Below are 13,252 nucleotides of genomic sequence, written 5' to 3' on the forward strand. Positions count from 1 at the left end.
TGTTGTTGTGTGTTTGTATCTCTGGGTTTGGTTTGGCCTAGATCCCGTTCTCGAAAGACTGTGGCCAAGATGACGTCTGCTTGAGTGACCTGGTGTTGACTGTGGAGAGTGAAGAGAAACTTGGGTAAGAGTCTCTCTAGAACATGACCTAAACAAAAAAAATGGTAATAAATCATCTCTTACAAGGGATATGAAGTGTATATGTGTTTGGCTGGTTTCTAGTTAACAAACCCTCAGTTTCTTTTGCTAAATATCCACTAACAGCTTAAACAGAACCCATCCTCATTTGGTGTTTAAAAAACAATGTTCAGTTTAATTCAATGAACGCTGGGAAAATTAGGTAAAAATAAATGCAGATTATAAGACCATGAAAGTGTTTTTTGACCTTGCATGCATATAAGACTGTTGGTGGAGACCCTTACAATCAAAATATGACCCTATTTCATGTATAATAGGGGCTCTTTAAGCATGTTAACGAAAGCGAGAGAGCGCAACATCTGCCCTGTAACCAATATAAACTAATATAAAACTAGTGCATACATCACGTGCATAAATCAAGCCATGGATATGACATTAAGATGCCTAAAGGTTTTTTTAAAAGCCTATATATCAAAAGAAGATGGACAAATGAGAACCTTTTTGTCATGAACCATAGTAAAACAGGTTGTCAAAAGCTGCGAACAGATTACATACAGGAATAGAGAAAAGAGCGGATGATCGGATACGAGTCACTTTTAAAAGATGATGTAAGCAGGTCATCAAACAAATCGGATACAGTCACAAAATCGGAATTGACCATCAAGATCTGCAGTGTAAATACAGCCTAACTGATGTACTACAACGGATGGTATTTGATAGTATGGGTTTACTATGTGACGTTTATTTAAAAACTAATTTCGAGAGGATCACGTGCTTATGAATGCTTGCCTATGGTCCTGCATTATCCAATTTATGATTCACCAATCAGACAATTCCTAAGTTACTATAAATACCCTAAGTTCCATATAACAGTCATCTTCGTTTTGAAGAATCCCCCTTCCACCTCTACTCCACCTTTCCTAGATGGGTGGCACGGTGGCCCAGTGGTTAGCACTGTTGCCTCACAGCAAGAACATCACTGGTTCTTATCCTGACCAAGCCAGCTGATGTTTCTGTGCGGATTTTACACGTTCTCCCCATGCTCATGTGGGTTTCCCCCGGGTTCCCCGGTTTCCTCCCACTGTCCAAAAACATATAACTTAAGTTAATTGACTAATCCAAATAGGCTCATAGACATGCTCCTAGTAAGCAGTTATATCTTAAGAGCAATCACTGTCTGTTTAGTAGCTACTACAGCAGGGGAGTTATTGAGATCTACCTGAGCTCAAACTCCCGTCTACCCTTGCAAACGGGAGGGAGCCCCGGGCTCGAGGATCTTATGAGCTCAGGGCTCTCTCCCGGGACAGCATGCCAAACAAGCTTTATAATCAATCATCAGCTAAGTTTGAACTCTTGAATGTAAATTAAAACCACATTTAAAGGGATAGTTCATCCAAAACATTTACTTACCCTTTACTTTTTCCAAACCGGTTTGAGTTTCTTTTTTCTGTTGAACTCAAAAGAAGATATTTTAAAGGAAGCTGGAAACTGGTTAACTATTGGCGTCCCAAGTATTTGTTTTTCCTACTACAAAAGTCAATGGTTACAGGTTTTTAGCATTCTTCAAAATATCTTCCTTAGCATTCAACAGAATAAAGAAACTCAAACCGGTTCTGAGCCACTTGAGGATGAGTAAATATTCAATTTTCAATTCACCTTTATTTGTATAACGCTTTTACAATGTAGATTGTGTCAAAGCAGCTTCACATAAAAGGTCATAGTAAATAGGAACAGTGTAGTTCAGTTTGTAGTGTTTAAGTTCAGTACAGTTTAGCTCAGTTCAGTGTGGTTTAATAATCACTACTGAGAGTCCAAACACTGAAGAGCAGATCCAATGATGCGCAGCTCAACAGATCCCAAACCATGCAAGCTAGAGGCGACAGTGGAGAGGGGAAAAAAACGTCACTAATTGGCGAAAGTGAAGAAAAAAAACCTTGACAGAAACCAGACTCAGTTGGGCACGACCATTTTAATTTCTCTGCTGGCCAAACGTCGTGTAGTACGTCTAGTAAAATAGTACATTTTCATTTTAAATCACAACTGTCTGGTGTTTGGGAACAAAAGCTGCTTTGACAGATTTAGCTGTTTGAAAGATGTAGCTTAAAAGTAGACATTAATTCTTATCTAAACATGCTGTAGCTTTTATTTTAAAATATATATTTATTAATGTTAAAACAAAACAGATTAATGATAATTCATTTTCCCCTTCTACTGTAGCACATAATAGATGCAGAACTAGCATAGTTACTAAATGTTCTTCTTAAAATGGTAAAACATTTTGCCTTATATTAGATTTTTTAAATATATTTTGTTTTTATTTGTCTGAACACATTTACACACATTTTGCATTTATTCGTGTGTTTTTTACAGGGTATTGTGGTACATTGTGTGATTTTTCACTTGATTGCACACTTGAATTATCTTAAATTATTAGTTAATGACTAATGACTAATGTTGAAAGTGTAATAATAATAATAATAATAATAACAATTTAATTACTAATATCATTGTTCTTGATACAAATTAAATAAACATTCCATCTTATTTTAAATACTAAAAATCAAGTACTTTTTTACTTTGACAAAGAAAACATTAAAAATAATGAGTAGATTTCTGGAGTAGATTTATTAGAGTATCTGTACTTTTTAAACAAAATGTTCCCTTTATGTACTTCGTCCACAATTGCTAAAATATTAACAATGAAAAATGGTTGGTGCTGTTATTTCATATGACCTTATAGCAAGTTTTATTTCAGATGCCAAAGTTAAAGGAGGAGAAGATAAAAATGAAACATGCAATTACTCAGGTTTCCTATCATCAGTTATTTGGTATTACCACCATTATTTAAGTCCCCAATAAAAGAAGCTTAAGTTCAATTTGCACTTTTCATGCTGATTTGTCCTGTTTATTAAATCTGGTCTTATATCTGTTATGTAAGCATACATGCTTATAACATTAGTTTTTTTATTGTTGTTTTTTTATTTTTATTTTTAGCAAAACTCCACTGGTGGTCAGCCAAAACAAGAGAAGACTGTCCTTCACGGTGACAGTGATGAACAGGAAGGAAAATGCATATAATACACGAGTGTCGGCCAGTTACTCCAGTAACCTGTTCTACTCCTCTGTTACACCACTGGTAAACTCACATGCATGAATGCATATAGAGACACTGATGTACCCCTGTGGTCTGTACTAATATCCTTTTGTGGTCTTGGGCACTCGCATTCACAGAAAGGAAGTGTGCGAGTCTGTCTTGGGTCTGAAAAACAGCTCATTTTAGTTTCCAAGCGTCAGAGCAGTATGTGAGGCTAAGGGTATACCATCATGTTTGGGAACTCAAATGAAAGGACCAGACATTTTGATATATTGAGGAATAATATAATATAATATAATATAATATAATATAATATAATATAATATAATATAATATAATATAATATAATATAATATAATATAATATAATATAATATAATGTAATGTAATGTAATGTAACATAACATAACATAACATAACATAACATAACATAACATAACATAATATAATATAATATAAAATAATATAATGTAATGTAACGTAACGTAACGTAACATAACATAACATAACATAACATAATATAAAATAATATAGTATAATATAATATAATATAATATAATATAATATAATATAATATAATATAATATAACATAACATAACATAATATAATATAATATAATATAATATAATATAATATAATATAATATAATATAATATAATATAAAATAATATAATGTAATGTAACGTAACGTAACGTAACATAACATAACAACATAATATAAAATAATATAGTATAATATAATATAATATAATATAATATAATATAATATAATATAATATAATATAATATAACATAACATAACATAACATAATATAATAAAATATAATATAATATAAGATAATATAATATAATATAATATAATATAAAATAATATAATGTAATGTAACGTAACGTAACGTAACGTAACGTAACGTAACGTAACGTAACGTAACATAACATAACATAACATAATATAAAATAATATAGTATAATATAATATAGTATAATATAATATAATATAATATAATATAATATAAAATAATATAATGTAATGTAACGTAACATAACATAACATAACATAACATAACATAACATAACATAACATAACATAACATAACATAACATAACATAATAAAAAATAATATAGTATAATATAATATAATATAATATAATATAATATAATATAATATAATATAATATAATATAATATAATATAATATAATATAATATAATACAAATACTATAATGTAATGTAACGTAACAAACGTAACGTAACGTACGTAACATACATAACATAACATAAACATAGATATAAAATAATATAGTATAATATAAATATAGTATAATAATATATATAATATAATATAATATAAATAATATAATGTAATGTAACGTAACATAACATAACATAACATAACCATAACATAACATAAACATAACCATACATAACATAACATAACATAACATCATAAAAAATAATATGTAATATAATATAATATAATATAATATAATATAATATAATATAATATAATATAATATAATATAATATAATATAATATAATATAATATATGACTGTTGAATAAAGTCATTATTTTAGTTTTATTGGAACATAAATATTTTCCTGCTTGATAATATTGAGCCACTGAGGGCATATGGTTTGTTTTGAGGATGTTTTATTGATATTTTTCTAGATTTTAAATGAGGGGGAAGGGATGGGGTGTTGAGTATGTCTTGTTTTTTTACAATTTAAGTATATTTTAAATACACTTTACAATCAGCAGTTTTATGAGACATTTAATTGTATAATTTCTCTCAAAATACCTTTCTACTCTTCCTAGTCTGTAGCAACTCCACAACATCAATACAATTCAACCGCACAAGACTTAATGCAAAGGAAACTGCCCAGAACACCTTAGCAACAGTTCGACAACACCCTAAATACATCACACCAAGTGCATAGCAATGCCTTAAAAACTTCTGGAAGGTTTTTGAACTTTTTAGCCTTAACCAGCATTGCCCTTGGTACTATCCAGAACATCTTTGCAACTGCATAGTAACATCCTGAAACCCACAAATGCATACTATTAATAAAAACCTTTATGACATGCTTCACAATCTTAATGCAATCCAATGGTTCAAAAGTAAAGCAATGCCCAGGAAACCATCAAGAACCCCTAAGCAACAGCATAGCAACAGTCTGGAAACCACCCAGAACACAACTGCATAACAATCCCCTGGAAACAACTCAGGGGGAAAAAAAGCATAGCAATGTCCTAGAGCCCACACAGGCCACTTAAAGGTATAATAATAATAATAATAATAATAATAATAATAATAATAATAATAATACATTTTATTTAAAGTGCATATTAATAAAAATAAAGGTCAGTGTACAACATAAATAAACAAATATAAAACTTTAAAAAGTATAAATTACAGAAGATGATAAAATACAAAAAACAAAATACAAGATTGACATCCAGTGGTTGAACTAGGTATTGCAATTAAACATCAAAACACTTTTTCATCTGCCCCCTCCTCTGTCAACCCCAGGTTGCCAGATTGACAACATCAACATGAGCAAGTAGGCCTGATTATCGAGAATATAACATAACTACAAAAGGAATCTGTTCCATGTTAAAGGAGTTTTTGGCCAAACCATCACCTGGAACTTCTATTTTAAAAACCGTTTATTTTTCCCACGGCTGAATAGCATAACTACTATAACAACATTCACCTCAGTGCTAAATGCTATCAGTGTGAGTTTGAATAATAAGAAATGCACATCATTTGTATAAAATGTACGCTCCACTTTTTATTTTCTCATTTTACTAGTGTGTATTTTGTAAAACATTTCCAACTGCGTTTATCACTGAATTTCTAGCAATACTTAAAAGGTTTCGTTCATGACTGAGCTGAAATCTTGAAGCTAATTTTACAAAGTAACAAATTACATGGACAAAATGTGTGCAAATCTTTCCTGTCTTCAATTTTCTCACTGGTTAATAAGTTATGCACACACTTATTGTCTTCACACATATATATTTGGACCAGCTACAGGAAATGAGTCACGTGCTTGTGCAAAGACCACAAGTGTGAATCATCTGAAAAAAAAAAAAGAGTGCTGTCACCTCAGAAAGAAGGTCGCTGGTTTGAGCCTCGGCTGGGTCAGTTGGCGTTTCTGTGTGGAGTTTGCATGTTCTTCCCGTGTTGGCGTGGGTTTCCTCCGGGTGCTCCGGTTTCCCCCACAGTCCAAAGACATGTGCTATAGGTGAATTGGTTAAGCTAAAATTGTCCATAGTGATTGTGTGTGAATGAGTGTGTATGGATGTGTCCCAGTAATGGGTTGCAGCTGGAAGGGCATCCATTGCGTCAAACATATGCTGGATAAGTTGGTGGTTCATTCCGCTGTGGTGACCCCAGAGCCAAAAAAAAATAGCTCTGGGGTCTATCCAAAAGCCAAAAAGAAAATAAATAAATAAATTAATTAAAATGTTAAATGTTAGTCTTACACTTATATATAAGTGCTCCAACAAAAATTCACATTTATTTTTGCCAATATGGATTAATAATTTTTAAGATATTATCATTCACTTCCCATCAGACCTGACCACAGATCTGTCCCAAACAAATGCTCTCTATAGTATCTGAAGCATCCCGCTCCTGCTTATTCACCTTATTCTGAATGCAATTGCTCTTTTGTGCAAGTGTTTTAAGACTTCATACACTGAAAAAAGTGTTGCGTGCAAAACTGTTGCAAACAATTTATTTGTGTTGAATTTAAACAAACAAATTAAATTTAATAATGTTCAACTTAATTTGTTTGTTTAAATTCAGCCCAAATAAATTGCTTACAACCACTTAACGTAAAAAATTGAGTAAATCCCAGGAATCATCTTTGAATAATTTTTTTCAGTGTATTCAATTGCCTATGTCGGAAATTACAAGGAACAATAAACAATAATAAACAATCAAACCACTTGCTTCACAAACAAGTATATTTGTAGATAAAAAATATATATATACAATACGAAAATACCAGTTTGCAACATCGGGTACCATAACAATCTGTTTTTTTATGACTAAAAATCTGTGAAAGTGATTAAGACCAGAAGTATCAAGAAGACAACAAGGTCTACTGGCTGCACACGCTCTTACGTCAAAGAATACAGTCAATAGCTGAGGATGAAATCTGTTATTTATTCTCATGTAGCATTTACAGAACACAGAAGACTCACCTAAAGTGACTCACCAGATCAGTGTTGATCTGAATGTGAGTGAATGAAGGCTGTTTTAATGCGAAGTGTCACACACAGTCTGCACTAGCTTAGAAAAAAGCTTTTCTTAAGGGTTTTTGAAGAATCTGAAATCAAGAATTTTCTAGATAAGCTAGTAAGTAAAGTAATCTGATTTTAAAGTGAAAAATACTATTTCTTACCTGATTGGCATATTATTTAGCTTGTTTTAAGGAAAAACTTGCATAAATTTGACTTCTTTCTGAAAACAAGGCAATAAGTATTGTCGAGAAAATGCTTTTTGATTTAAGAATTTGTAGATAATTGGACTATAAACTATAGACATAAACTTGAACAAAAGTATTTTTTGCAGTGTTGGCACAAAGCAGATCGTAGACCACAACATTCTTATGCTCTAATTCTTACTCAGATATAATGTTGCTTATTTTTAATATTATTATGTTTTTTTTTTGTGTTGATAATTGTTAAGATTCTAATATTCTAATTCTGAATGCAGTATTTTAAAGTAAAGAGAAATGTGCTGTCAGATGCCATTTTATCTCAACAACTCTTTTTAACTGTAGGCTCTCCAGACTGGCGTTTCTGCACTTCACTTCTGAGCAGTGTATAATATTCATTCATTCATTTTCTTTTCGGATTAGTTCCTTTAATTACCTGGGGTCACCACAGCAGAATGAACCGCCCATGCGAACACAGGGAGAACATGCAAACTCCACACAGAAATCACAACTGATGCAGTCGAGGCTCAAACCAGCAACCTTCTTGCTAAGAGGCAACAGTGCTACCCATTGCACCACCATGCCGCCTTAGTCTATTATACATTCATTAATTTTCTTTTCGGATTAGTCCCTTTAGTAATTCGGGGTAGCCACAGCGGAATGAACCACCAACTTATCCAGCATGTTTTTTTATGCGGCGGATGCCCTTCCAGCCGCAACCCATCACTGGGAAACATCCATACACACTCATTCACACACATAAACTACTGACAATTTAGCCTACCCAATTCACCTGTACCGCATGTCTTTGGACTTGTGGGGGAAACCGAAACACCGAGAGGAAACCCACATGAACGCGAGGAGAACATGCAAACTCCGCACAGAAATGCCAACTGACGCAGCCGAGGCTCAAACCAGCGACCTTCTTGCTGTGAAGCGACAGCGCTACCTACTGCGCCACCACGTTGCCCTCCAGTCTATAATATTTTATAATTAATCTGTTAAGTTTCAGAAAGCTTTCCATCACCCATTTCCTTTCTGATATTCCAGATCGAGGGGACAGAGGTGAAGTGCACACCGATAAAAGAATCAAATATTCTCATGTGCCAAGTGAGTTATCCAGCCCTCAGGACAGACCAACTGGTGAGACACACTTACATCAGCTTTAATATTCATTTCTGACTGACATGATCCTAACAGTTCTGACTGTTTTTCACAGGCAACTTTTGTGGTCAACTTTGATTTTAACTTGAATCAGCTTAAAAAAGAGGCCAAGGTTGACTTCGAAGCTTTAAGGTACTGTAATGTGCAAACACATGTATGTGAGAGTCTTCACCCAAAGCTGAAAATTGACCCATTATTTACTCACCCTCGAGTGGTTCCAAACATTTCTGAGTTTATTTTTATCTGTTGACCACAAAAGAAGATATTTTGAAGAATGTTGCCATTGACTTCAGTTTTGTCTTTCTATTGTCTGATAAACACAGTGAGCAAGCCGAAGGAAAGTGTGAGGGATGTTAATGGCAACCTTTTTTTTTTTCAAAATACATTCTTTTGTGTTCAATAGAAAAAAGAAACTCAAGTAGATCTGGAACCGCTAGACTTCAAGTAAATGATGAGAAACTTGTGCCAATGAGAGCACAGATGCAGAAGTTGAGTGATAAATGAAGAGATGATCCTGTTTAACAGTGTTTGTTTGCTTTATTTCTGCTGCAGCGACAGCACAGAGGAAACTCCTGCTGATAATAAGATCTCCATCTCCATTCCTGTGCAATACAACTCTGAGATCATCCTCAGCAGGTCAGACAACACCTGACAGAAATACTTCATTCTGATTGGCCAGCCATTTTATTCCCATAGTCTATGTAGATGTGCAAGTTTCTTGTACAGGGTTTCTACAGTTCAAGGAAACCCTCAAATTATATTGGATAATCGCAAATGTAGGGTTACATACACTCAAAACATGATGTTTGCTTTTTGTTCAAATTACTTATTTAAAATGAACTGAAACAACACAATTCTTGAGTTTTTTTGGGGAACAACTTATTTGTTTTACATTTAATCCACTTAAATTAGTAAAAACTAATAAGTTAACTTAATTCCTTCACATTGTCTCAACACAAATTGATTCTGAACTGAATGATTTTACAGTATAAATAGACCACAGGATTAAACCATGGTGTATTATTGTGACACTGACAGCACTAAATATGGCTACTAAAATGTTTCAAGCTTTCGAGTAAACACTCATGTAGACCATCTACTTTTAGCCTGTTGACCTTATGAGCGATCGTGATTAGATGTGTTGTTAGAAAGTGCATCAAAATGAAGGTATTAACACTTGGCTGTGTTGGATTAAAACACAGTTTGTAATAGTAGTTGTCATACACATGCTTATATGTAACCCTGGACCACAAAACTAGCCATAAGTGTTGAGTGATTAAAGAAGTGATTTATGCATTATCTGAAATTTGAATAAATAAGCTTCCTATTGATGTATACTTTGTAAGGATAGGACAATATTTAGGCAAGATATAGCTATTTGCATATGAGGTATCTTATGATTAAAAAAATAGAAAATCGGATTTAAAGTTGTCAAAATAAAGTTCTTAGCAATGCACAATACCAATCAAAAATAGTTTTGATTAGGGCTGTTAACGATTACTCGATCATCGATTAATTGTCAATAAGTCTTTAATCAATAGACCTTATTGATGACTGATTAAGCATAGACATTTCAAGAGTTCCCACTTAGATACAGTATGCTTGGCATTAATATCAGGTTTGGCATGCTGTCCCGGGAGAGAATCCTGAACCCTGAGCTGATAATTGAGCCCAAGGCTCCTGCTTGGACCAATCTGATTGGATTATCACTGATTACAGATGAGTAGCCAGTCATATCCCATGCTCCTCTCGAAATTAATTTAGGAAACTTCACTTAAGAGATAAGTTATAGAAGGATAAGTTATATAGAGACATGCGTCTATGACTTTACACATTACATTATCAAGTGTGTGCAGTTTACATCACTATATGGAGTCACTCTCTTGGCATTGCATATTGGGCGATGCAAAAAAAAAAAACCCTGTTATGTGTGAATCTCGGTTATATCCTGCTGCCGTTAATACACAGGTCAGGTAATCAAAAAACAGGCTGCATAATATTTAATTATGAGTGGGTCATGTATGGATAAAAATCAATCATTGATTATGCAAACTTTAACTACTTCCTCTAAAATGCTATATATTATAATTAAATGACATTAAAAAATATAATAAATAAAATAATAATAAAAAAAAAAAAAAAAAATATATATATATATATATATATATATATATATATATATATATATATATATATATATATATATATATATGAGATCAAATAAATTTAAAACCAACCCCCATGCTTTTCTACAGTTGTACGACTAATAATCAAGACTAAAATTAAAAAAGAAAACAATAAGAAAATAACAGTATGTGGTTAAAAACGTGTTGCATAGGGCATGTTGTTTGATATGAACATTATATTATTGTTCTGTGCTTTTTTTACACCATGTTTACTGATGAAGTCAACAATTTTACACCTCCAGTTACATTTTAATAAGTGTGTTGCAGCTGGAAAGGCATCTGCTGCAAAAAACATATGCTGGATAAGTTGGCGGTTCATTCCGCTGTGGTGACCCCAGATTAATAAAGGGACTAAACCGAAAGGAAAATGAATGAATAAATATTGACCCTAAAATAGTTTTTATTTCAGGCAAAGAATAAATAAACAAGACTTACCCAGAGGAAAAAATAAATAATATGAAACACTGTAAAAATTTAATTGGTCTGTTAAACAACAACATTTGAAAAGGATATATGTATATAACTGGATATATGTTATGTTGCCACAGATATCCAGTTAAATAAAACCTTTTAACCCCATCACAATGCTGGATTAAGCTAAAAGTCTTAGATTAATATCTTTATAATACTTTCATTTCCTCAGAGAATCAAACATAGACGTCTATTTACTTGAAAAAGACAACAACTTCCTCACCACAGTGCAGAACTACAAGGACATCGGGCCCAATTTTAACTTCAATCTAAAGGTGAGTTTAAGAAATGGATGACCTCTTCAGACGGTTCTCTACCACCACCTGTTGGCTCACTTTAAAAATGAAGCTCACTGCAATAATCCAGCCAAACATGAATGTGTGTGTGTGTTTGTGTGTGTTACCTAAGGTTTCAACAGGAACTGTCCCGGTCAGTCTGGTTTACCTCAATATCTCGCTTCCCAACAACACGAGAGCTGGAAATCCTCTCCTGTACACAAGCGGGATTAAAACATCACCTGTGAGCAACAATATAGTGAACCAATAACACATTCCAACATCAATTATACACTCACCGGCCACTTTATTAGGTACATCTCTCTAACTGCTTGTAAATGAAAGTTTCTAATCAGCCAATCACATGGCAGCAACTCAATGCATTTAGGCATGTAGACATGGTCAAGACGATCTGCTGCAGTTCAAACCCAGCATCAGAATTGGGAAGAAATGTGATTTAAGTGACGTGGCATGGTTGTTGATGCCAGACGAGCTGGTCTGAGTATTTCAGAAACTGCTGATTTACTGGGAATTTCATGCACAACCATCTCTAGGGTTTACAGAGAATGGTCTGAAAAAGAGAAAATATTTAGTGAGCGGCAGTTCTGTGGGCGCAAATGCCTAGTTGATGCCAGAGGTCAGAGGAGAATGGCCAGACTGGTTTATGCTGACAGAAAGACAACAGTAACTCAAATAAGCACTCGTTACAACCAAGGTATGCAGAAGAGCATCTCTGAATGCACAACACTTCCAACCTCGAGGTGAATGGGCTACAGCAGCAGAAGACCACACCGGTTGCCACTCCTGTCACCAAAGAACAGGAAACTGAGGCTACAATTTACACAGGCTTACCAAAATTGGACAATAGAAGACTGGAAAACCGTTGCCTGGTCTGATGAGTCTCGATTTCTGCTGCCACATTCGGATGGTAGGGTCAGAATTTGGCATCAACAACATGAAAGCATGGATCCATCCTGCCTTGTATCAACAGTTCAGGCTGGTGGTGGCGGTGTAATGGTGTTTGGGATATTTTCTTGGGCCAGTTAGTACTAATTGAGCAGACTCCCTGAGTATTGTTGCTGACTACGTCTATTCCTTCATGACCACAGTGTACCCATCTCCTGAAGGCTACTTCCAGCAGGATAACGCACCATGTCATAAAGCACAAATCATCTCAGACTAGTTTCTTGAACATGACAATGAGTTTACTGTACTCAAATGGCCTCCAGTCACCAGATCTCAATCCAATACAGCACCTTTGGGATGTTGTGGAGCGGGAGATTCGCATCATGGACGTGACAAATCTGCAGCAATTGCATGATGCATCAATATGGAGCAAAATCTCTAAGGAATATTCCCAGTACCTTCTTGAATCTATGCCATGAACGATTAAGGCAGTTTTGAAGGCAAAAGGTGTCCAACTTGGTACTAGTAAGGTGTACCTAATAAAGTGGCCAACGAGTGTACTCT

The 13,252-nt window shown here is 33.8% G+C and overlaps 1 protein-coding gene across 2 annotated transcripts in view; it reads left to right on the forward strand.

The window, feature by feature from the left end:
* Nucleotides 1–13,252, forward strand: part of itga2.2 (integrin, alpha 2 (CD49B, alpha 2 subunit of VLA-2 receptor), tandem duplicate 2) — a 47,554-nt gene that overhangs the window by 29,886 nt on the left and 4,416 nt on the right. For both annotated transcript variants that reach the window (XM_056466232.1, XM_056466233.1), the window contains exons 18-24: nucleotides 42–124; nucleotides 3,133–3,274; nucleotides 8,737–8,829; nucleotides 8,906–8,982; nucleotides 9,403–9,486; nucleotides 11,680–11,782; nucleotides 11,916–12,026. In XM_056466232.1, the coding sequence (XP_056322207.1) occupies nucleotides 42–124; nucleotides 3,133–3,274; nucleotides 8,737–8,829; nucleotides 8,906–8,982; nucleotides 9,403–9,486; nucleotides 11,680–11,782; nucleotides 11,916–12,026 (693 nt within the window). The remainder of the gene's footprint in view (nucleotides 1–41; nucleotides 125–3,132; nucleotides 3,275–8,736; nucleotides 8,830–8,905; nucleotides 8,983–9,402; nucleotides 9,487–11,679; nucleotides 11,783–11,915; nucleotides 12,027–13,252) is intronic.

Source organism: Danio aesculapii, chromosome 10, assembly GCF_903798145.1.
Source record: "Danio aesculapii chromosome 10, fDanAes4.1, whole genome shotgun sequence".
In the NCBI taxonomy this organism is placed as follows: domain Eukaryota; kingdom Metazoa; phylum Chordata; class Actinopteri; order Cypriniformes; family Danionidae; genus Danio; species Danio aesculapii.